Source organism: Ambystoma mexicanum, chromosome 8 (genome assembly GCF_040938575.1).
Source record: "Ambystoma mexicanum isolate Mex_15411 chromosome 8, UKY_AmexF1_1, whole genome shotgun sequence".
Taxonomy (NCBI): domain Eukaryota; kingdom Metazoa; phylum Chordata; class Amphibia; order Caudata; family Ambystomatidae; genus Ambystoma; species Ambystoma mexicanum.
The window spans coordinates 447,849,205-447,874,512 of record NC_090929.1 but is presented as its reverse complement, the minus strand read 5'-3'; the positions used below and the strand labels follow the sequence as shown (position 1 = coordinate 447,874,512).

Genomic DNA, 25,308 nt, shown 5'->3' with positions numbered 1-25,308 from the left:
CAACATTTTAAAAGTGAACTATTCGATCATGACATTTTCATTGTGGTCACCAAATCGTTTTATCCTTTCTTTTTTTCTTTTTTTTAATTGATTTATACATGGTTATACATGAGACAACCTTTAGTCACATCAAAATTCACATCATTAAAACACCAGAAAAGAGAAAAAACAGAAATTAAAACAAGCTTCTCACAGCAAAAATTCTGATACTGTCCCATTTCCACTACTGCCAATTCTCCATTACTGAATACTTGATGTTCTATCTCTCCAGGTATCAGCTTGATTGTATCAAAGATGGTTATCAGCAGTTTCACTAAGGCTACTGATATAGATACTTTTCCGGTATCCAAGAGGATTTTCCACCATTCCTCAAGTGATCTACGGCCGTATTTATTCAGAACCTCCGTCATCAGTTTTGGTTGTTGAGTGTTTAACACAGGACAACTCATTACAGGGCGTTTTAAGGTCTCTACTGAATTAATTTCCTTACACAATCTGCATGTTACTGGATATTCCACACCTTGCTTCCACTGTTGTACATCTCTGGTTGGGAATAAATTCAACCGAAAGAACAAAAGTTGTTTCCTGAGGAACCAATTGGGGAATAGTTGCAGGTGTCTGGATATATTGTTCAATTTACGCACTTCATCAATCGATCTTCCATAGCGTTTGTACTTCGCTCTTTCTTCTTGCATCAGTATCCAGTCTAGTCTAAACAACTTATTTTTGATTTTATCCAGATTCCTAATAAAAGTGTCAGTTGTTTCATCCAGATCTTTTATTATGTTCCTGCACGTAACTTCCCAATCTAACAAGGTTCGCTCTTTCTTCTCTGATAGTGCCTTTTGTAATACCGCAAAGCCCCCTTTTGCCTTGTCTTCTAAACACTTCTGAAAAAACGAAAGCGTTTTCCAAGAGACCAAAGCCTTAAGTGAAGTCAATCCCAATTGGGGTTTGGTTAGCCAAAACCACATCGTCCGCATACAGGAGTCTTCAAATGGCCACATTAGCTAGAATAGGTGGGAAACATCTGATTTCCGAAAAGGCTTCATCAATGTCAGAGATAAACAGATTAAATAATTCAGGAGCTAGCGGACATCCCTGTTTCAGACCTTTGTTGGTATATATGGCCTTTGTTAATAGGCCCTTTGTGTTAAGTCTAATTCTCAAATTCGTATCTGTGTAAAGTTCTTGAATAGGCTCAAGCAGGTCAGTTGGGCATCCCCATAACTCTAATTTTTGTCACAATTTTGGTCTTTTTATCATATCGAAAGCCTGCGTTAGATCTATAAACGGTAAGTATATTTGTTTGCTCTTATCGCTCTCTCGGTCCTGGCTTTCAATAGATTCAGGATAAAAGTGTTCAAAGTTGTCCCAATGCCTTTAACGAAACCAGCTTGCCAGATATCACGATGTACCAAACTGTTTGACCCGTTAACCAAAGATTTTAGGATCAAGGAGGAAAAAATCTTCCCTGGCACATCCAACAGTGCAATTGGGCGATAGTTCGATGGATCAGTCCGCATGCCTTTTTTATAGATTGGGACAACAATGGATGATTTATAGGAAAGCGGAATCTTTTGGGATTTGACAATGTATTCAAACATAATTGAGAAGATGTTAGCCCATTGCTTTTTGTCCTGTTCTAGGATATAGTTAGCCAAGCCGTCTGGCCCAGGCACCTGGGAATTAGAGGATTTCTTTATTATGGTAAAAATAGCCTCCTGTTCGAACTCAAAGGCCTCCCATTTCTTATCTTTTAACTGGACAACAGTAGAAGAACTGCGCTCCTGATTATGATAATTACATTTTCCAAAATAAGTAACCCAGGTTGTGGCTGGTACAGCTGATAATGTTGAGACCTCCTGTGGTGAATCTGATTGGTTAATTAAAGTCCACATTCATGCTGTATTTCTCGATTTCATTTTACATAACATTTCTTCTGCTTCCTTTCTTAGCTGGGTTGTTTATATAATCTCTGCCAGTTTCGATATTGTTGGTATGCCTTTATTTTTAATAAGTCTGCTATCTTAGTGTTTCCTTTATTGATGGTCATAATGTACTTCTTTAGCAACCTCTTTTTCTCGGCATCCAAAGGATCGTAGATATGACGATGTTTGGTTCTTATCTGATTTTGCCCCCCATTTTTACTTCAAAATTCACTGATAATCCAATCTTTTGCCCTCAATAGTCTCCCCGCACTGGTTGGTAAGGTGTTCAAGTTTCTCCTTCAATTTTTTCAGTTGGTGAGTTCCAATTTTTTATCTATTACATCCTTGGTTAACTTTCAGTTCAGGGGGATAGACTTGATCGTTACATTGAGGGGTGAAAAAGAGAGTTATACTTAGTAGGTTAAGGTCACTTGCGGTCATTTGTACAACTTTCATTGTTTCAACGAGTGGCGTCATTGGATTAGAAGAGCAGATATAATCCAGAGTCTCTCCACCATACTTCCCACTTCTTGTGATGTTACCTGGGATTTCTCCTGGGGTGTCACCATTAAGGATAGTGATATTCTTGAGGCCCATGATCTCTCTCCACTTTGCTCCTCTTTTTTCCCCTGGTGTTGCACTTATGGAATCTGTGTCTATTTGTCGACCGTTTTTGTCTAGACAAATGCAATTTAAATCTCCACAAAGCAAAATCCAGGGATCTCTCCATTTAGTTCTACATCTGTCTATTTGTGTCGCCACCTTGTTCTTGGAAGTTAAGACTCTCAATACTGGCGGGATTCCAATATAAGTTCATAAGAACCAGCGTTTTCTCTTCTATTTGATTTTCCATGGTTAATTGGCCCACCAATATTTGAATAAGTGATGTAGGTATAATTTCCTCCACAACTGAAAATTGAATCTGATCTTTAATGAGTATTATCAACCCAGACATTGGTCGACCCTTTATGCCTTTTACAGCCGGATTCAAGAAGACCCGAAAATCCGTCAACTACTGGTATCGACATTAAGCATGTCTCTTGGAGGCAAATGAGGTTGTAAGCCTTAATTTCAGGTGTCCTGTTATTAAACAAGTGGGAATGGCCTCTGGTGTTCCAGCTTGCTATGGACTAGGGCCTAGTTTCTGACTGCTTCACAGTCTATGACATTTTGATCTTGTCTGCTAATAGGCTGATTAGTCACTTCCAGTTGTCTTCAGTGCCCTTAATTTCCACTCTTGGGTGTTCTTTTCTTCCGTTTGATATGTTGGTATCTTCTCTCTGGTAGTTATGTTCATATCCTCGCTCTCTGGAGCGTCTAGAATCTTGGGTTTGATTCCTCGGGTTTGCTCTTTTGTTGTAATTATCAGAGCTCCTACTATTATGTTTTCTGTTGTTGTCACCTTGGATTGAAGGCGATGATCTCTGTGATCTTATCAAGATCATCTGCTCAGTCAGATCAAACCCCAGTTTTCTTAGCCTGCTAGTTTCTTCCTTCAGAAGTTGCGTAATCAAGGGTGTTGCGGGGTATATAGTCACCTTGTCTGTTCGAGTATTATCTGAAAATTCAATTATTGCTAAGTCATCCGATGTCAGCAATCTTAAGGATGGGACGTGGTGGAATAATCTAAGAACATTTGCTCTGTTTAATATCAGTCCGTCAGCTGTAGTTATCAATCTTTCTAACAATAGGCCATCTTGATTATAGATGTTATGTCTTGTGTCTGATTTTTCTGATCTTTCACTTTTATTAGCCAAGTGTTGATCACTCCTTCGGTCTCTGTCCCAATCTGTTCTTCCCGGGGGTTTTGCCAGTTTAAGGGGGGAGGTTACATACGATTCCCTTTGTTTAGTCAACAGCGTCTTTTCCACTACGGACAGGATAGGTTGTAACTTTTCATTAACCACCTGGGGGTCGTTTGAGTTGGCGTCTACCCCATCCCCTTCTTGATTTATTGGGGAGGCAGTTTCTTTTAGATGCACAATTAAATCTGTTATTTCCTTCTCCTTAGGCTGCAAGTGGCCTTTCTCTTGCCATGTAACACTGGAATTTTTCCAATGCACCCCTACCCCTCTAGCATTACTCTTTCTGGGAGTCAGTTTAAGAGTTGTGGTCTTCAAGGTCAGCAGACCTGTTGCTGTTCCTCTCCACTCTGGCTTTGATTGATGTTTATCCTTTCCAAATCCATCTCCCACTCTTGGATTTCTTGATCATCAGTTATTATGGATTGCTCCTCATTTGTACTATCATCTGTGATCGAGTAAGTGGAGAGGTCTTCCAGATTTATGGATATGTTCTTTCCTAACACCTCACCTTCCTCTTCTACCACCTGATTCCTTTTAACTGTTCATCAGCGATTTGTATTGCTGTTATGTACACTTGCGGGTTTAAGCCAACTTTTATTGCCACTGGGTTTTCAGATCTTGATTTTCTAATTGCTCCCGAAGTCGTCTTAGTCTGCTTAGATGGTATCGTCAGATTTTTGATCAATTTTCGAGTTACTGTTACTCTTTGCCTACTAACTGGCTTCTCATTTTTCGTTTTTTTTTGCATTTTTTTTCTTCCGCCTGTTTATCTGCACCACCTTTAGGTCTCTGGCCATTCGTGATGGTACTGTCATCCTTAGTATGTGTCATCTTTTGTATGGTCTTTGAGCTCTTAAATATTTTGGGCATATTTTGCTAGCATTTATTTGCGCTACGAGTTCCTTCTCCACCCTAGTGACCTTTAATAAGGGAGCAGTTGACTTTTTATGTTGAGCTTCCTTCTCAGGTTCTCGATATTCATTATGTTTTCCAAGTCCTCCACATTAGTTTCATTTGCTGGGTTTCCCTCTCTGAGCAGATCTGCGGCACCTTGTGGTGGTTTCTGCGCCGCTTCACTATTGGATAATCTTTCTTCATCCTTATTCAATGCTGGAGGTTCACAACCCACCAACTCCTCATCCCTATTATCCACCACAATTATGTCTAGATCTTTAGTGTGTGGGTTGTTAATTTTTGCTTCTGCAGGTGTCTGTCTTTTAAAATTGTCAATATCGAGCTTTCTTGATGCTCTTTGTTTTTCCTTTTCAATTATCAAAGGGTCCAAAATCGTATGCATCAGCGTTGCTACATTTGCCGTGCTCATGTCAAGGTCTTTCTGGATAGCCGTTACAAAACCTTCAACAAATATCATCTTTGAGTAGAGCAGAGCCAACATTGTAGCCTGAACTTTCATTTGGTCGCCCGTCTGCTCATAGAGCTTCATAAATGGGGCCACAACAGATATCAAAGTAGTTATTGTTGTAAGGTCAATCAACCCCTCTTTCTCTCCTTGAGGTTTATCTTGGGGTTCAATTTTAGTGTTGGTTCCTTTTTCAAAATACACTGTCTGGTGTGCGGGATGCACATACCTTTCATCCGTTTCAGTGTTAGTTCCTTTTTCAAAATTCACTGTCGACTGTGGGAGATGCGCATACCTTTCATCATTTGTGTGCAAATTATATAACCCAGAAAAACCCCCACCAGATCTGTTATCCAATGTCAAAGTTCGATACGCCGTTTCACCAATATGGTGTCCATTCAGTTGTTTGTTTTGCCTTACATGGGGCATGGTGAAAATTGAAGGGGTTTTATATAGGTCTTTTTCCACTTGGTTATGAGCATAGTTCTGCCTAAATTGATAGCCACCTCCTTCCGTTTGAGAGGCGCTTTCCAAAAGTAATTGGTCAGATATTTCAGCCCCACCGTTACCATACATATATGTTTTCACATTACTATGTGGGGTTTGATTCTGACAAGACAGATTTTGCACTCCCAGCTTAGTAAGCCTGTCGATCTCCAAATGTTCTGCTCTTGTTGCTTAGTAATTTTGTATTGAGCGTTTTGTGATAGCTGTGTCTGCATTTTTCTCACCCACCTGTTGTTACCTCCAGTTCTAGACCGCTGCAAAAATTGCCCCACCATCTAGCTTGTTTTGTTGTTTCCGGCGGTGGCTTGTCCATACACATAGGGTCCAATGTTTTTGTCTCTGGGGCCACTGTGGTGACTATATTTAATGTCTTTGTTGCTACCAGTTTCCCTTCAGATATGGTATGTTTATATTCCCAGGAGTCTTGTCCATATTTCCATCTCCCTGTGTGATTGGAGTTGGGGTGGATGTTCTATTGTTCATGTCTGTTATTATCCTTACATCTTTCTCCAGTGCGAACTCTGCTGCAGACTCTGGAGGAATAGCGCTAAAACTTTCTTTTAGTTGTTTGTCGATAGAGATTTCCTCCCACCCACAATATCTTCTTTGTTGATTTAATTATTGCAGTCATCGCTACCAAGACAGCAATTGATTTTCGAGCTATCCTCTTGCGGGTGGGGACACAAGTTGGGAGATACAGGCCGCGGCCGCGTGGCGGAGACGAGAGCAGATTGGAGGTCAGGCACATTTCTTATTCTCCCTTCCTCTTGGTTCATCTGCAGAGCTGATCCTTTTTCTCCCGCTGCTATAGCTGCCGCCTCTGCCTCCATATAAGCTGCAGTGCTCGCTCCAATCACTACGATTACTGGGAACGGGGACAAGCGCTGATCACTCAACTCGATCTACGCGCTGTTCTCACATTCCCGGACTCCACAGTCAGCGTTCAGGGGTTCCTCCCCCTATCCATGTCCATACCAATCCAGCAGCACTGACGCCGGCACAAGTCACAGTTCACTGGCGCAGGGACAGATAGACGCTGGCAGTTAGAACACGGATGTGCGATTCCACCTGTTTAATCCTTTAACTCTGCCGCCAGCCGCCACACACTGTGGCCGAACACTCAGCCAAACACTCCACCACGCTCCGCTTGTGGCAGGTGTTTTGGCAACTTTGGGTCCGCATTTCACCAATAGACTGAGTAAACAGACTCAGTTTCTCCCGACCAGCAAAATGTCCAGCAAGGCCAACACTTATTTTAATGGGGGGGCACTTGCCCTACCTCGTAGCTCTCAACATTGTGTGGCCCCAGGAAAGGTGAAAACACCCGATTTTGTTTTGGTCGGGTGAAAGCCCATTGATTTGTATGGGGGTAGGGAGCTGGGCGGATGCGAGAGCTGCTTACAGGGTGGGTGACACCCGCCAAAAATGTGATTTGAGAGGTATGATATGACATGATAAGTCATTTATAATGCACCTGTATACAAGTGTTTCTAGGCGCGACAAGACAAGGAAGGGTAGCCAGAGGGAGGTCAAAACAAATGATCTTGCTAGGCCTTGTGTCATCCAGATTGTGCAAGTGCGAGGGAGAGGGAAGAGAAGTGCCAGGGGGAGGGGGCATGGGGGAAGGAGAGTGCAGTGGCAAAATGCGGCAAGTGGTTCCAGGGAGGTAGCTCAAGTAAGTCCAGGGAGACAGGGGACTGTAGGGTTGCATATACAGTCCCTAGGTGGGTGGGAAGCCCGGAGGCAGTGCAAGGGGCTATTGGTCGTGCAGGAGCCTGGTGCCCGTGAGGTTCAGTGGATGGCCAGGTAAATAGTGCAGCAGACAGGAGCATCAGCAGGTGGTAGAACGAGAGAGAGAAAGCGGAAGCAAGGCGGAAGGTCTTGAGTTGCTTCGGGAACCTTAGGTGGTTCTGCTCAAGTTTTAGAGGCTGGGAGGCTGTTGCAGAAAGAGGCCCCAGCCGAAGACAGAGATCTACCCCCCACTCTCTGCCTGGAGAAGTGTTGGACCCTCAGAGTTGGAGGTGGATGAGTGGAGGGCTCAAGAAGGAAGATGCTTAGGAAGAGAGAGTTGGATTTAGTGTTGCAGAGAATCGTTGGGTTTATCTTCATGAGCTGAGCTCTGGCACGGCTTTCTTGTTGTGAGCTAACTTGAATAAAACCACTTCAAAGACTTCATCTCCTTCTTCATTTTCCTGCCAGCACAGAACTTAACAAACTGGTGATGAGCGGGATTGCACTTTTTTTTTCTCTTATGCCAGTTGTGTTGGATTCCTTTTCTTGTACAGCATTTTCCTCCGATGGTGGCTTTCGGGATTGCAGTCGCCTGCAAAAATAACTACTGGGAATTTCACCTCCTGAAGACTTATCGAAGATGTCACCTTATGGAGCCTCATACATCCTGACTAAGTGCTGACTACTGTGAGTAGAAGTGGCAAGGAACGTTTGTGACTATTAGTTGCTGAGTGCTATACTGTTAGCTGTTACTTTAAAGCACTGTGCAAGTTAAGAGAGCACCGCTGCCCCACATTGTCACCTGTGTTGTGCAGACCATGGAAGCCACCATTAAAGCTCTCCCACCCTTCCAGCCTACCACGAAAGAGCACAGGATAGTGTGGGAACAGTGGAAAAAACTCTTTGACACTTACTTGATTGCCATATGGGGAGAGCATTTGATGCTAAGAGGAAACAGCCATTTTGTTGAACTGCCTTGGCGTAGAGGGCAGAAGGATTTTTGAGACCCTTCCGCCAGTTCATGTTAGAGATGGCGACGGTGATGCACGAGATGTCTATTTGGCAAAAGAACAAGCACCTTTGGAGCAATTTGGGCCCTGTGTTAATGTTGTTATGGAACAACATCTGTTTTTTACTCGCTAACAGGGATCCGGTGAGAAAGAAAGCTTGTATGGAGCAGCTTTGAGAGGACTGATGAAGAATTGTGCCTTTGGTAACCTTACAGCCAGCCTCAACAAGGAACTGATCGTGCACTGCACCACAGACCGGAGGTTACAAGAGAGACTATTGATGATTAAAGAATTGACCGCAGACCAAACTGTGAACATGGCGAAGCTTGCTGAGCAATCTGCAACTTACTCCACAACATTGTTTGGAGCACAGAAAAGTGAAGACCATGCGGTAGACATGAGGAACACCAAAGCTGACAAAGAAGGGGTGAACACGATGAAATATAGTGGGCGGTGGAAATCTCAGAAACAACCGTCCCAGTACAAATCAAAAGTCCACAAAATGGAGTGTTGTACATGTGGTGAAAGTGGCATATGTCCCCTCAGAAATGTAATGTTTGGGAAATGCAGAAGATGGGACCATGTAGCAAAACTGTGCAGAAGTGACAGAGCTACAAATGAAGTGAAGTGTGAAGATGATGGCATTCCATTCTTACAGGAGGAAGTAAATGATATTGTGATTGCTACTACTGATGAACATGATGTGGCAGCGCCTTGGTGCACTGCCCAGATTGATGGTCACGATTTGTGCATGATGGCGGATCGGGGATGAAAGTACACAGTAGTTGGCTTGAATACATTTGAAAATTTGGGGTTCAAGAGGTCAGACCTACACACCTCTATTTACAGATATGTTTGTCAGTGCGGTGGGCCCAACTACATTAGCTTCAGGCCCCATTTGATAGACAATCCTGGCTATGCCTCTGTGAGGATCATCCGGAAGTAATTGTCATAGCATCCGGGAATGATGCGAGGTTCCCAGGATTTGTTTTGAGAGGTTTCTGGGTGTGAAACAGGTCACCTTAAAGGGACAGATAAGCTGGATGTGTGAAGTAACTTAAAGAATGTGCGCAAGCTTTTTCAGTATATATAAAAGGTTCAACGTTTTCCATCAAAATGTTCACATGTAGCCTCTTTTTTAGGAGGAACTAGAGGGGTTGGGGTATCACCACTTTAGGGGAACTAGAAGGGTTGGGGTGTCACCAATAAAGCATTTGATTTTGTTTTCTCTGCTGTGCTGGCATTGACCATGTCAGAGAAAAAAATGCCGATTTTCTGCACGCATGCAGTGATCCTCGTACTGAATCCACAGCGAGTGGATCACCAGTAGAATCCACCTGGAATAACCTAAGCATCAGCCATGGAAGCAGCTGTACTCTTTCTGGGGGACTCTTTCAGGACAGCTGCTTGTGACCTGAAATATTTTGTGAACCTAATGTTTTCAAAAGGTGAAGTTTTTAGAATACTCAGGGCTAAAATCTGCCCAATGCACAACAGTGCAATGTTGTCATGTGCGCAGTAGTGCCAGATGCTCACACATCTCACCACTCTCATTAGATTCAACATCACACACTGTTCCCCATTTCCAGTTCCTACCTCTGCCAACCATTGGCGACTTATCACACCATCTACAAGTGCAAACTCCCCAGGGTGACCACTAGTGTCAGTGTCTCATACTATCAACCAGTTTGAATTTCAACCAATTCCTACCAGTGGCCGGCACACATCAAACCTGCTTAGGCAAGACAGAGGGGAAATGTGGACTCTGCCATTTACCCCATGCCCTTTTAAGGCGAGTGTCATGCAAGTGACAATACGTGCTGTGCCCCATCTCTTCTCCTCTAACCTCCCTGCCATTCCATGAACCAAACAGTGGTTGTTCCCATCTTAGACTCAGACTTACCACCATGAATGGGAAGACAAGTCCTACGGTGAAGTTGGAGAGCCAGTGCACGGAGCCTGCCACCATGAAGGCTGCTGACCGCGAAGACTGCCGGAACATTTCTGTTGTCATCACGAAGGGAATCGGACCTTATTTGGGGAGAAATGAGATGCGTTAGAAAATAGGCTGGCTGCCAACATGCTATTTTTCCTACATTTGGTTCACATCAACTAAACATAAAGAAGTGCTAGCACTAGAATGTCCATTATTACTAGCTCACGATGGAGATTCAGGATTCTATTAATGGCATACAGGTGAGTATTATGCACTCTCCTCTTGTTTATTTTACATTCAAATTAATTACAGAACAAACAGAAAATAAATTAACAGAAAACAACTACAATTCCTTGAACACACTCCTGCCCTGCTCCACACACGACCTCCAAGAGGCTACCTCCCGTCCTTTATTACTCTTTATGTCTCCCCGCAAGTCCTCTTATCCACTGCGCGCTAAGTGTTCGATGGAACGTTGTGGGACCAGGATAAAACAGCAAACCCATTGATCAACATCCAAAATCCTCCATTCACTTCTTGGAAACAATTCAGTGGAAAGGTTGGCCTGCCTGAAAATCCTTTGCGGCAGAAAAACAAAACCATACATTCAGAGTGGGAAACCACCAGGGTGGGATAATACCCACCTTTGTGGGTATCAGCTGGTCAGATAGCAGAGCGAGCTGAGAGCTTCTTTATGACATCTGTGAGGCAAGTTTGAATCCCAGCGGGGCCAACTCAGCCTTTCATCCTTCTGAGATTGATAAATTGAGTACCATGCAATGGTAATTATATCAACTATTATTACAATGCTTTGATGCCCTCAGGTGAGCTAGAGCTATATAAACACTGGTATTGTTATTGTTATTTGTGCCATTTATAGAATCCTGACTTTTCATCATAAACTAAGAATAATTTACATTTGCACCCGGGAAAGACAGATTGACCATTCACAACCACCTTGCGCACCCGTGCCGTAAAATAGGTCCCTTTTCGGATGACGGCAGCCATTTTTTAACATGTTTTTTATGGGCGCCGTCATCCGAAAATGGACCAAGTCCCTTTTACATTTTAAGGGCGCATGGAGGAAAACAAAAATGAAAAAGAAAACCATCCGCACCCTGGTAAATACTGGGGGGCGAATAGCTTTCACACCCCGGCAGGGTGGCAGACATGGCCTTTAATGGGATGCAGACCGAGCTGGGCTCGGTCTGGCGGGCTGTTAAAGGCCAGTTATGCCCCCCCCCATGGGGCACTTAAGCTAAATTCTATGGAATGGAATGGAGTCTTCCTATTATGCATGCTCAAATCTTTCTTAACACAGCTCGGGAAGCTTCCACAATAGGCTTACAACTAAGCATTGCTTCCAGATCTGGCGGGTAAAGACCCGAGCATAGCGAGGGCGTTTAACGAGGGCCCAAGGGATGATACTGGGCAACCACCATACAGGGAGGCGCCCGGTTCATTCAAATGAGATACTTTGCTCTCAGCACACTGGGTTACCAGATAGGCAACCCGGGGTGCGAATCACGTTACTACCCTCTCCGGCATGCCGGGTGATCCGGCATGCCGGAGAGGGTAGTAACGTGATTCGCACCCCGGGTTGCCTATCTGGTAACCCAGTGTGCTGAGAGCAAAGTATCTCATTTGAATGAACCGGGCGCCTCCCTGTATGGTGGTTGCCCGGTTGTCCCAGGGCTAAGGCCATCCCTGGTTCTAGCCCCTGTGCTGAGAATGCTGCTCTGCCACGTTAGAATATATACGTATGTGTAGGAAAACCGTGTAGGAAACAAAACCTCTGGCCCCTCCGGGGAACGTGCTGCAGCCTACATGCGGTGTTCAAAGTTGTTCTTACATTTCCTGACAGGCGCGACAGGAGAGCGCGCATGGCACAAGGATCTTAACCCTAACCCAGGAAAAACACCCCGCTCACAAGCCCCGAGTTTCTCCACACAGCGTGTGTAATCTGACCCTCCTTCAGAAACAGAAACCCTCAGCAGACCGGAAAGGGCCCAGTGGCTGTTATGTTCCGCCCTGCGTCCCGCTATGCGGTGACGCAGGGCGTGCCTAATAAAAGGCCCGCCCCCGCGCTTGGGAGGCAGTTCCGGGGCAGACCATCCACACGTGTGCGTGCGCTTCATTTATGCTCCCGCTGGAGCTACGCCACAGGCTGTGCGGCTTAGCCTAACCCCGCCAGCCCTCGCGCGCGCACGACGAGGGCTGGAACCTAACAATGGCGACGAGGTGGAACGAAGACCAACACGCGCTCGGCGTTCACGGCGCCTAGATGGCCCGCAGCCATCGCGGCGAAATTTTCGGACACCCGGTGGGGGAGGGGGGATCGCACACGTGACCCCCCCACCCCCAAAAAAATAAATAAATAAATAAATAAAATTTCTTTTTTTTTCTTGCTTCTCATCTTCACTCGCCCTCTAAGTGCCGGCCGGGCAGTGTGGAGCCATCTGGAATCTGGCCTCCCACACTAGGGGCACCAACACGAAGTGGCATCGGAACCACATGGGAAAACCAGCACCTGAACTTTCCGCCACAGTGGTTGGAAACCACAGCACTTCCAGGGAAGGCCAAACTTCACCGTGCTAATGGTTGCCCGAAGAGCTCACGCCAGCACTGACCAGGTACACGTCGACATGGCGGCCGGTACGTCCACCCCTGGGCCCACCACGCCGTCCAGAATTGCGGCAAACCTATCGTTGACATCCCCACAGCCTCGCACACAAGAGGTTCATCGACACTGGTCCAGCCTTTTGACCCCTTTACCGACCCATCTTCGAGTGGACCCAGATGGCAGCTGTGGATCCATAAATTTGAGATGGCAATGGAGTGCAAAGATGTAACGTCGGCCAGGAAGATGAAGGCGCACCTACTACTCAGTGTGGGTGACGAGGTACTGTGCATTTTCAACTCTTTGAATGTTGCGATGGCCAAGATGCATACCAAAGCGCAAAAGATACCCTCACGGCTCACTTTCTCCCTCAACTGAACCCGGACTATGAGACTTTCATTTTTTGCACCACCATACAGGCAGCGGACGAGACCCTGGATGCCTACCACACTCGGTTGAGAAAATTGGCCATGTCCTGCGAGTTCACAAATGTTGAGAGGGAGATCAGGAGGCAGATCATTAACGGCATACAATCAGAAAAACTAAGGCGCCTAATACTCAGCGAGAGAGGCATCCCCCTGCAACGGATCCTTGAACTAGGACGACAAAGGGAACTAGCCCACACCAGAGCGGCCAATATGGAGGCCACACTGCACATATTACAACCTGCTCTCAACACAGCCATGGTGGCCCAGATCACCAACAAACAATCCTCGAGGGATGAATACAGTGGGGGCTATGGCCAGAACAGGTGGCAACCGGGCGTTCCTGGGCCCACAGAGTGTGGATGGTGTGGTGGCCCACGACATGGCCGCCGCAACTGTCCTGCACAAGGCACCACCTGCGGCGCTTGCGACAGGAAGGATCATTATGCAAAGGTTTGCAGATCATCGGGCACCTCCACGCAGCCCCCACAGAACTTTCCAGAAAAGAACGCGACCAAGAAAAAGAAGCAAGCCAGTGCAAGGAGGGTCGCAGTGGCCAACTCTTCCACGGAGGAAGAAGGGGATGATGTCTCGACAGGGCAGCAGGATCCCGGCAAGGATAACGAGAGGAAAGGAAGAAAGATATACCTGGTGTCCGCATTAAGCCAAGGTCAAGAAACACAAAGAAAATCTGTCCGAAGGCGCAAGTGCATGGTCACCGTCCAAAACCAGCGCATTCTCATGACCATTGACACCGGCGCTTCGGTGAATGTTATGCCCACAAGCATATTCCAGACTCTAAAGCCTCAACCAGTCCTGAAAAGCACTGACACGCTGCTGTATGCATACGGCAGCCGGAAGCCCCTACCAGTCATGGGCAGGTTCCGCACCTCGCTGGAGCATGGCGAAAACAGACTATGGTCGAAAGTCTATGTCGTGAAGGCAGGAATTGAAAGCCTCCTGAGTGGGGACGCAGCAGAAGATCTGGGAGTGGTCAAATTCATCTGCCATATCGATGATGCCGAGGAGGTGGAGAAAATGTTGAGTCAATACCCCAAGTTGCAAGATGGAATAGGCTGCTTGAAGGGCAAAACCAACAGGCTGCACATTGACGAAACAGTACAGCCGAAAGCCGTACGGCATCGGAGGACACCTTTCCACATGAGAAAACAAGTGGAGCAGGAACTCAAGGCTCTGGAGGAAGCTGGCATCATAGAGGCGGTCACAGGGGCCACACCATGGGTCTCCCCGATGGTCGTCACGCGAAAGCCTAAACAGCCCGGAAAAGTCCGGATTTGCATTGATATGCGTCTCCCTAACACTGCCATCAAACGAGAACGCCACATCACCCCAAAGATCGACGAAATCGTGGCGGACCTCACAGGGTGTATTCTCGAAAGTTGACTTGAAGGCGGGGTATCATCAACTCAAACTCCACAGAGACTCGCGCTACATCACAACATTCTCGACGCATTTGGGGTTGAGGAGATACAAACGCCTGAGCTTCGGGATCTCGTCCGCTGCTGAGGTATTCCAGCAAACTATCCAGGAGGTCATCAGGGGCATTCCTGGGATCCTCAACGTGAGCGACGACATTCTGATTCATGCCCCCGACAAGAAGGAGCACCTCAAGAGGCTTCATAACCTACTGGGCAGACTACAAGAGGCTGGACTGACCATACAAAGGGAGAAGTGCGAGTTCCTCAGATCGGAAATCACCTTTTTTGGTTACAAGTTTGGCAGCACGGGCATCTCCTCTGATCCCCAGAAGGTCGCAGACATTCAGGCGGCAAGCCCACCGATGACCCCCACTGAAGTACGCAGTTTCCTTGGTATGGCAACCTACTGCGGGAGGTTCATTCGAAACCTGGCCACCCTATCTGAGCCACTACGGGAACTGACGAAAGCGAACGCCAAGTGGGACTGGGGGCAGAAGTGCCAAGACTCGTTTGAAAGTATCAAAGAATCCCTGTCCGTCGACACCAAAATGGCGTATTACAACACCGAGCTACCCGAAGAACTGTTCGTGGATGCAAGCCCCGTTGGGCTCGGAGCCATCCTAATGCAGGTGACGAGGGAAGGGGAGAAAAGACCGATAGCCTACGCCTCGAGAGCCCTCACGGAAACCGAACAGAGGTACTCCCACATTGAGAAAGAGGCCATCGCCGTGCTGTGGGGGTGCAGGCACTTTCATCTTTACTTATATGTGTGGCGGTTCACAGCAGTCACTGACCACAAACCCCTACTACCCATCTTCATGGGAACGTCATCACACCCTCCGGCACGGATCACCAAATGGCTACTACATCTCCAGCAATACGACTTTGATCTCATCTACCAACCAGGCAGTGGAAACCCCGAGGATTTTCTCTCGATGCATCCGCGAGCGGCAACCCAACAAGAGATCCAAGTGGCCGAAGAGACAGAGGAACATATATGCCAAGTGGTTCGCGCAATGAGATCAAAGGCGGTGAGCATCGAAGACATTGAAGCAGAAACTAACAAGGATCCTTGTTGCAATCTAGTGAAAGATGCCATAATCTCAGGGGACTGGAAAACCTTCATGAGACACACACACAACAGAACAGCGGAAGCAAAAGGGTTTCTGTCCGGCAAGTTTACCGTCCGGCAAGACTTGTCGATCACAGAAGGCGGATTGATACTAAGAGGAAACCGCATCGTAATCCCTCTCAGAATACAAGACAGGATAGTGGCCCTAGCGCATGGAGGACACCAAGGGCTGGCAAGGACAAAAGCCCGCATACGGCACAGGGTATGGTTTCCCCAGATCGAGGAACGGGTCGAGACACTCATTAGTACGTGCCTAGCCTATCAGATAACGGGGGCCCCGCCAGAACCGGAACCAATTCTATCAGCGGAACGAGGCCGCTCCCGGTGGGAGGCCATCAGCATTGACTTCTACAAGCTACGAGAAGGCCTCCACCTTTTGGTGGCCATTGATGACCACTCCCGATATCCGGAAGTTGAAATAGTCGAATCCACAGCAGCGGAAGTGGTCATTCCAGCCATAGAAAAGATGTTCGCAACCCACGGACTACCAACCTCCATCAAAAGTGACAATGGGTCACCGTTCACAGGGGAGGAATTCAAAAACTATCTGCAGGACCTTAATATAAAGTATCACCACATCATGCCGAGATGGCCCCAGGCCAATGGGGATGCAGAACGCTTCAGGAGAACCATTAACAAGGAGCTAAGGGTATCCAAGGCGAACGCCAGCCCATGGAAGGTCGACCTCTACCGGTTTCTCAGGAACTATCGGGTTACCCCCCATAGCACAACCGGCATACCGCCGGCGGATCTCATTTTCGGTACCATCATCCGATCCTCGATTCCGCACCATCCAAGCAGGACCCCGGACGAGGTCAATGAAGGACGCACGGAAATGAGGAGAAGGAGTGCCAACGCCCACATGAGTGGCAAGAGGAGAGCGAGGCAGTCCAATCATCAGGTGGGGGACCAAGTTGCCATGCTACGAAACCCCACCAAATCGAAACTCGACACCAGATACGAGGAACTGCCATGGACCGTCAGCGATCGGCACGGAACCATGGTGACGGTGACTCGAGGACACCGTCAAGTGACTAGGAACTCGTCGTGGTTCAAGGCGGTGCCTCGCAACCTGTGGACTGACAGTGAGTGCCACCTGAAATACGAGGACGCTCAGCCCAGCGAAGACGAGCCTAGGTCCATCCCGGATGAGACAGGAACGATGGATGGAACCTGGGAACAGCTGGAGGCCCCCAGCCTCGAGGACCTGACCAGTGAAGGTGAGCCAGATCAGGAGCCGGGGGGGGTGCAGGCCCCGAGAAGGGAGATATGGTCTGAGATCTGCTACGAGACCGCCGGCCAAGTTGAATGACTACGTGCGGTAGTTTGAGGTCCCTGGACCACGGACACCCATGGCCGGGCAGTTATTGGTTAAGAGCGGGAACCGATGTTTGAACTCACAGTTGATGCAAGTTATTGTTATGTTTGTTTGTTTTATAATAAAGGAGGAATGTTATGTTCCGCCCTGCGCCCCGCTACGCGGTGACGCAGGGCGTGCCTAATAAAAGCCCCGCCCCCGCGCTCGGGAGGCAGTTCCGGGGCAGACCATCCACACGTGTGCGTGTGCTTCATTTATGCTCCCGCTGGAGCTGCGCCACAGGCTGTGCGGCTTAGCCTAACCCTGCCAGCCCTCGCACGCACACGCCGAGGGCTGGAACCTAACAGTGGCCACATCCATATGAAATATAGTGCTGCAGCAATTCAAACTCTCATAGGAAACGAGACACACAGTACTGAACCCAGCATTTACTTATCTTGAAAGTGCAGCAATAAGAAAAGAGGACTGGTTGGGAGATAGAGACAAAGGAAAAGAAATAGCTTCACAAAGGTCATATATGGAGAGAGGAGCAGGGTGCTATGGGAATTAAAGCTGTTTTCTGTTTGTTCTTTACTTCTTACTGTTAATGTAAAATCAACAAAAGAATAGTGCATTATATGAAGCCTCCCTGCCCTGCCATAGATTAACATTTTTTTTAAAAATGTAAGGATAGCGGGGCCTTACCGGGCCCAATCTGATTGGCTGATAGTGCCCTGGCCATGTTTCTACAAGCCAGAGGTAGCCTCCCATCCGTGTCCCTGTTTTCAGTGAGTGCTGGACCTTTCCTCCAGTTCAGAGAAGCCCCCTCATGCATGAAACAAATCGCATGTTCTTCACAGGTCCAATTCCTCACTTTTACAGTCTATTGACTTCAACATGCTGGAGGTGGCCCTCCATCTGCAGACCCTACACTCCTCGTAACATATTCCCATATTAGGTTGTTGGTGATGATGTAACCATCCGACTGATCGCCTTGATTTAGGAAGTGAGAGGTTGGAAAGAGGCACACTGTCCTGGGAGGTTAGCAGGGTCCAGGAACTTCCTCCCGCTGACCCTTAACCTTACTTGTACACTCCAGGGGATTTTCAATATATATGAAGAGGAGTAGGAGCATGAAAAGGATTTAGCATTTCCTCAATACATTCTCCCTTCAAATGCCTCCTGGTTTTCTGAAATTTTCACTCAGGTGCAAAATGAATGCTTCCCTGTGAAATCCGCCTGCCTTTGGGACTTCCTAAAAGCAGATGGATTACAAAGGAATCCATTATAAATGCCGTCTGCAAAGCGTAATACACAGGCAGCGTTTACAATTTTTTGTACAAAATAGAGAGTAAAATTAATGAGTTAAGGCAATTCTGCCCTAACTCTTTAGTTTTTGTGCATATCTTTGTAGAAGTTGAAAATTGCATGCCGGGGGCCTAACAGCACACACGTGCTAGTTTAGAGGTCCGCTGCATGCAATTTGCATTTTTTGTAAGCTGTCCCCCTCATAGATTACTGTTTTCTTATTTCTTAGCCTCAGCTGAGGGTATGAGCTGGTTTATGTGGCCCATGCCATTGTACAGTATGCGTAAAAAAAAAGGGCTTTCATGCATGCAGAGCCACTTGTAACGATATAATGCCTGGACCAGGCTTGTGGTATTTTTATTTTTTTTACAGTTTATTTAAGGCTTATATGGTCTCCAACTTGAAAAACCTTTACCCATTTTTATTAATAGAATATAAATATAGATATAAGTATCCTAATAAATGCAGAACATTAGTTAGTTACACCAATCACAGAACGATGAAGAAGAGACAAAGAGAAAACAAAAGGATCATATTTTTAGTGCTACTGGTGAAAGAATGACGGCCTCATGTCTCTGATTTGTTGTAATACAAATTAGAGGAATCACATTTTGCAGAAATTGTTAACAAAAATTTCACTAGGGTGAAAACTATGATGTTGGTTTTCTCTCCCTCTATTAATATAGTCCACCACTCTTTTTCTGAAGAGGCCCCATATTTAACGATGATGTCTCCCATAGCACTAAGTCTTTGGGCCTCATTACGACCCAGGCGCTAATGGGTTAACGGCGCCATAAAAGGCTGCAGCGCCGTTAACCTATTAGCGCCTAATTACGAGGTCCCTTTGCGGGACCCGACCTTAACGGCTGGTTTTACCAGCCGTTAAAGTAGGGACCCGCAAAGGGACCTTGGTGCTAATTACGGTACCGCAATCTCAGGTACCGTAATTAGCGCCTTCCCCATTCCCATTGAGCCCTATAGGGCAAAAATGGGAATGGGGAAGGGCCATGGCGGCATGGGGAATTACTGCCCCACCAACCTCGGAATATCACCATGGTTTAGCGCCGGAGTCCTAATGAGGCCCTTAGTGTTTTTCTCCTCACATAGACTACATACAGATATTGGGCCTCATTACGAGTCCGGCGGTAACCGCAGCGGTAAAACCTCCTGGTTACCGCCGGACTCGTATTACCATTCCGCCTCCGTGACTCCCAGAATTACCAGGGCATTACAGCCCGGTGTCCCGGGAGTCACGGAGGCGGAATGGTGTTAATCCCCATTCCCATTGAGTCCCATGGGACTCAATGGGAATGGGGAAGTGGAAACACCGGCACCATCTCGTGATGGTGCTGGTGTTTCCACGTCCGCCTGCAGGTGGGAGGTTTTCTGTTTTACATTTTTAATTTTACATAAACAACCATGAACATGAATAATCCAATAAACACACAGCCAATCAATACAATGTAAATAAGCAACATATCACAACCAATTTAAAAATAACCATCAGTGTACTAAAAATAGAACCGGTTGAAGAAGAAGAGAGGAAAAAAGGAAAGGAAAGAGAGAGGAAAAAAGAGAGCAAATGCAGGAGAGAAGGACTAAGAAAACTAATTACATGAACCATATAACAAATTCAATTATAAAACAACCAATGCACGTCCTATAGATAACATACACACAGTAGTGTACAAGGATGTGTATATATTGTCCCAGATCAAAGTTCTGTTTTACCCATAGGTGTCAAGAAAGCAGCCCCAGATGTCCCAAAACTTGTCAATGTCATCAGAAAGTTTGTAAATAGCTCTTTCATATGTCGAAATTGTAAGAAGCTCCTCCACCCAATCATCAATGTTGAAAGAATTACTCGATTTCCAGGACCTCAAAATGAATTTTTTAGCAACCATACATGCACGTAGCAGCCAAACCTTCTTACCAAAGTCAATTTCCTCCAGAAGAGAATCATCGCCTAAAATCAACAATGAGGCATTCATGGGGATTGCAATGTCTAAGACCAAACTTAATCTCTCACATACCTTTTCCCAGAACTGCATCGTTTTAGGACAGGACCAAATCAAGTGGCTCAGACTACCCTCTCCGGCATGCCGGGTGATCCGGCATGCCGGAGAGGGTAGTAACGTGATTCGCACCCCGGGTTGCCTATCTGGTAACCCAGTGTACTTCCAGGTCAGCAGGTCTAGGCCACATGTGGCGGTGCACGTTGGTGTCACCAGGCCACGTGGATCAGGGGCAGCTATGTCATCTGCTGCCCCAAGTAGGCAGGGTGTGGAGGCTGCAGGGGCAGCTGCGGCTCCATCCACCCTAGCTCTCACTAACCCAGCCAGGACAGTGTCCCAGTCCATCCTGCTGACGTTCCCCCTGACTACATCACACTTCAGCTAATGCCTGCACCAAGTCCCATGCTCAGTGTTCATTCCCACACTCCTAGTACACAGTCCACCGGGGCTCCTGCCCCTAGTATCCAGAGCGGCGTAGGACACTCAGGATCCCCACCACCTTCCAAGCGGAAGAGGAAGAGTGCTCGTCCAGTACAGGCTGATGCCCCAGACATGGCTACACAGTCCGGCACCTCGAGGAAGCCTAGCTTCAGTGAGGCCGAACGTGATGCACTTGTGGAGTATGTGTCCGCACATGACCGGGAAATGTTGATTACTGCAGGGTGCAAGACGACACCTGCTCAACGTTAGGCACACTGGCAGACGATCGCGGACATCATAAGTGCCCTTGGAATCGTGAGGGGCACATCAAATGAATGCTACAAGCGCTGGAATGACCTGAAGGGCAGGGCAAAGAAAAAGCTGGCCTCAAGTCATGCCGCTACTCGAGTGACTGGAGGTGGGTCTCCAGCAGAGGACATTGAACTCACTCCACATGAGTATGTTGCTGGGACCTACGTCACGGAGGAACAGATCCAAGGCGTGGGAGACCTGCCAGATTATGAGGCATTGTCCGGTGAGTGTACATGCATGTGTGTGTCATCCATGTGCATGGTGCGTGTGTGAGGGCTTCTGATTGAGTGCCAGGTGAGGGTGTGTGTGCCTGAGTGGTTTGGGTCACCCATGTGCTTCATCCAATACATTCTGCGCACCAGGATTTGGGTATTGCAGTATCCCTTCTGGCAACAGTAGACATTTAGCCCAACATAACGCCAGTTGCCCTTGAAGTGTCATCTTGCCACAACATTGTTGCATATTTTTCTGTGTTCATTCAGGCTGATTGTTTGCATTCCACCACTTTCACTAGGCATTTCTCAGTCCTATTGTCACATGTGTGACATGGCTATGGTACATGCCATCTGTGTGATGGCATGTGTCATGTATGTGTATTGGACATGCCAATCACAGGCCAATGTGTGATGGCACTGCTAGCCAGCATGCAGCAAATGTGTTGATCTTCCATCTTGGTGTCATCAATGTGTGCCATTTGCCTCCCCTTCATACGCAGTGACGGTGCATGCATGGGAGGGTTATAGTCATGTGGGACATGTGTCAATGAAGTACTGGTTCTGTTACTTCTTAGCCCTAATTGTGTGCCATGGTACTAATGCCTGTTCCCATTTCTTTTCTTTCATGTCTTTGCAGGGGATGACGCACTTGATACTGCTGGGTTTGTGGAGATGGTGCAGACCCAGGAGGGGTCTCAGGGCCGACCGGGCACCAGTGAGGGACGTGGTGTGGTGGTGGGTGAGAACCCACACTTGCTGCAGACCATTCTCTCAAGGGGTGACTCTGGGTGCACCTCCCCCGAGCTCTATTCAGGTGTCGATTCAGATGATGACACCTATGTGAGGTCGCAGGTAAGTGTTTCTGGGAGGGATTCTGGTCTGTCCGACCCACCTGCACCAGGGGTAGAACCCTCAATGGGGATGTCAGTGTTGGTAGGTCCGCCTTTGGTGGTTACGGATGCAGGGTCACACTCCGCAACATCTGATCCTGTTCCTGGGCCAGCAGATCAGAGGGGGAATGCAGTCCTGCAGCCTCAGGCAGTGCCGGCACAGCAAGGCGCAGTTCGCCTTGCCCCAGACAGGTGTGGTGCCCGCCGATGCGGTGGCTGTACGCCACCTGGCAATACCGCATGGGAGCAATCCAAAAACGGTATGGCAAACCAACAGGCAGCCTCAGCTGAGATGATGGCTCAGGCCATGGATAGGGTGGCCACTTCCATTGTCCCCCAAGAAAGGCTGATGGAGCAACTACAGCAGGCAACAGACTCCATTTGCCTGTCACACAGGGAGGACATGTTGGCGTCCAACAGGGACAGACGGGCGGCACTGGAGACTCTGCGGGAAGCCATTTCTATAGAGTCCCAGGGCCACAGGGAAGCCCTGAGGGTGGAACTCCGTCACCTCAGGGTGACTCTTGTTGAGCTTGAGGCTTCAACTGACACGAGGACAGAACAGCAGCTGGGGTGTCTCACACGTATGCTCTCAGCTGAGATGCAGGCAACTCGGGAGGAGGTCCGGGCATCCCGTGAGTTGTTGCATGGGGACCTCTGCACGATTATCCTCCAGAACCAGACCTTCCACACCCGCATGCTTGCTGCCATGGAGGACCAGACTAGGGCTTTGCACGGACTGCCTCCCATAGTGCCACCACCTCCTGATGCAGCTGCAGAGGGTGGGGAGAGCGACAGCAGCGATTTTCCCACAATAGGGTAGCCGTGCAGGCCATGAGCCAATGGAGGTGTTTTTTGTTCGCAGAATCCACACAGGTGGGTTTTGGTGTGCACCCTGTCCTCGGACCTCCTGGGTGGCCTCCCCCACCCCCTCCGCCATTTTTGATTTTTTTTTCAGTGTGTTGCCTTGTGTGGCTCCCGTGGGCATCTGCTGTATTGTGGCTGGGCACATGCAGGCTTGTCCTGAATTTGGGTTAGATGCTTGGGTTTGTGAGACACACACCCCTCCTGCTGCCCGTTTCCATGGGCCTGCAAAGGGTGCGCCCAAGTGACATTGACTTACACAGTGACGTTGGACTCCCAAGTCAATACTGTGTATACATTCCTAGTGCATATTGTTGATGTATTGTACACTGCATGGTGTATTGAAATGTGCCTCTGCATCCATCTCATCCTCCTGATTTGCAGGTCCATTCCTCATTTCTTCACAAGGCCGTCTACTTTGGAGATGGAGTCCATGTTGTAAGCAGTGCACCTACACTTTTGCGTGGCACCAACACTTTACAGTTGGAAGTGGTCGAAGTGCTGGCATTATCAGGTAGTGAGACTACCAATTTTTTAAAATTCGTACTGTCATGTTTATGGTAGGTTTGAGGTTGTGTAGCTGATTTGTATTATTGCTAAATATTTGCTCATGTGTGTTGTTGGTCCTGCATTACTGAGAGCATTTCATGTGTGGCCAGTTTCCATTAGGGACACTGAACTTTGTGACACTTGTGTCATGTTGTGGGGATTACTTTGTTTGCTCTCACATTGCATGACATGCCATGGTGTGTTGTGTGGCGGTGCAGGGGAGGGGTTGGGCGACATGGCACTGTTCTCATGTTGTATTTTGCAAGTGGGTATTCTTTTTTGCTGCATAGAAGTTTGTCTTTTGATGACACTGCATTGGTGGTGTTTGTGTAGGTAGGGATGCACACATTGTAACACTTCCAGGTGAACAATCTCAGGCTGCTATGGTTGTGACAGTTGACTGTCCCTTCATTCATCATCATTGTCTGATTGAGGCATCATTGATTGTCAGATGGTATGTGCCAGGGCTGCGTACACTCCACAGGGGTGTGATTTCTATGTGAAGTAATTAGCCACCAGCTGGTACGGGCTGCCTCACCCCGTGCCCTTTCCCCTCCCATGCGCAGCGGGCGTGCATGTTGTTGGGGATGTGGGGGCACCACCATGTCCACAGCCAGGCCCCGGCGTGTTGCAACATTGTGCAGGACACATGCTGCCACTATGATCCTGCACACTACTGGGGGAGCGTATAACAGCTGCCCGCCAGAACGGTCAAGGGAGCGAAAGCGTGACTTGAGCACTCGGAATGTGCGCTCCACTATGCCCCGGGTTGCAATATGGGCTGTGTTGTATCTTACCTCGGGAGACGTGATGGGGTTCCGAATTGGTGTCATCATGTGGGTGCTCAGAGGGTAGGCACTGTCCCCTGGGGAGGTGGTGATGGGTATCATTAGTGGGGTAGTGACATTACTCTGTATCTGACATGCATGCATGTGCAGTGGCATTTATACTCACCAAGTAGCCATGCATCGCCATGCCGCCCAGCTTCCATGTCCCGGTTTAGGGTTGACATTCTGTAAATGAAGCTGTCGTGGGTGGACCCTGGATAGTTGGCATATACTGAGGTGATGATTCCCTTGGCATCACATACTACCTGGACGTTGATGGAATGCCAGTGCTTGTGGTTTCTATAGATGTGCTCAGATGCCCTGGGGGGACGTAGCCACATGGGTGCAATCAATGGCACCTAGCACTTTGGGGAATTGTGCCACCCCATAGAAATCCTGGGCGGCAGCCTGCCTTTCTGCAGATGTTCTGGGCAGGTATATGTGCCTGTGGACTGATGGGCATGCAGTGATGATGGCCAACACCTGGTGTAGGCACCGTGACTGCGTGGCCTGTGACACCCCCCCCACTATGGCACTTGTCCGCTGAAATGATCCGGTAGCCAAGAAGTGCAGTACATTGAGAACCTTCTCCAAGGGGGAGAGTGCTTGGGAGCAGAGGGTGGGTGATGTGAGGTCATCCTCCCACTCACTGACCAGGTCGAGTATTATGTGAGGTGGAAACCTGTACCTCCCATACACCTGGTCATCAGGCATC

The 25,308-nt window shown here is 47.8% G+C and overlaps 1 protein-coding gene across 1 annotated transcript in view; it reads right to left on the bottom strand.

Annotated features, from left to right (window-relative positions):
• Window positions 1-25,308, bottom strand: part of SLC2A5 (solute carrier family 2 member 5) — a 307,480-nt gene that overhangs the window by 27,779 nt on the left and 254,393 nt on the right. The window contains exon 12 of the mRNA XM_069610031.1: window positions 10,248-10,375. Within this exon, the coding sequence (XP_069466132.1) occupies window positions 10,248-10,375 (128 nt within the window). The remainder of the gene's footprint in view (window positions 1-10,247; window positions 10,376-25,308) is intronic.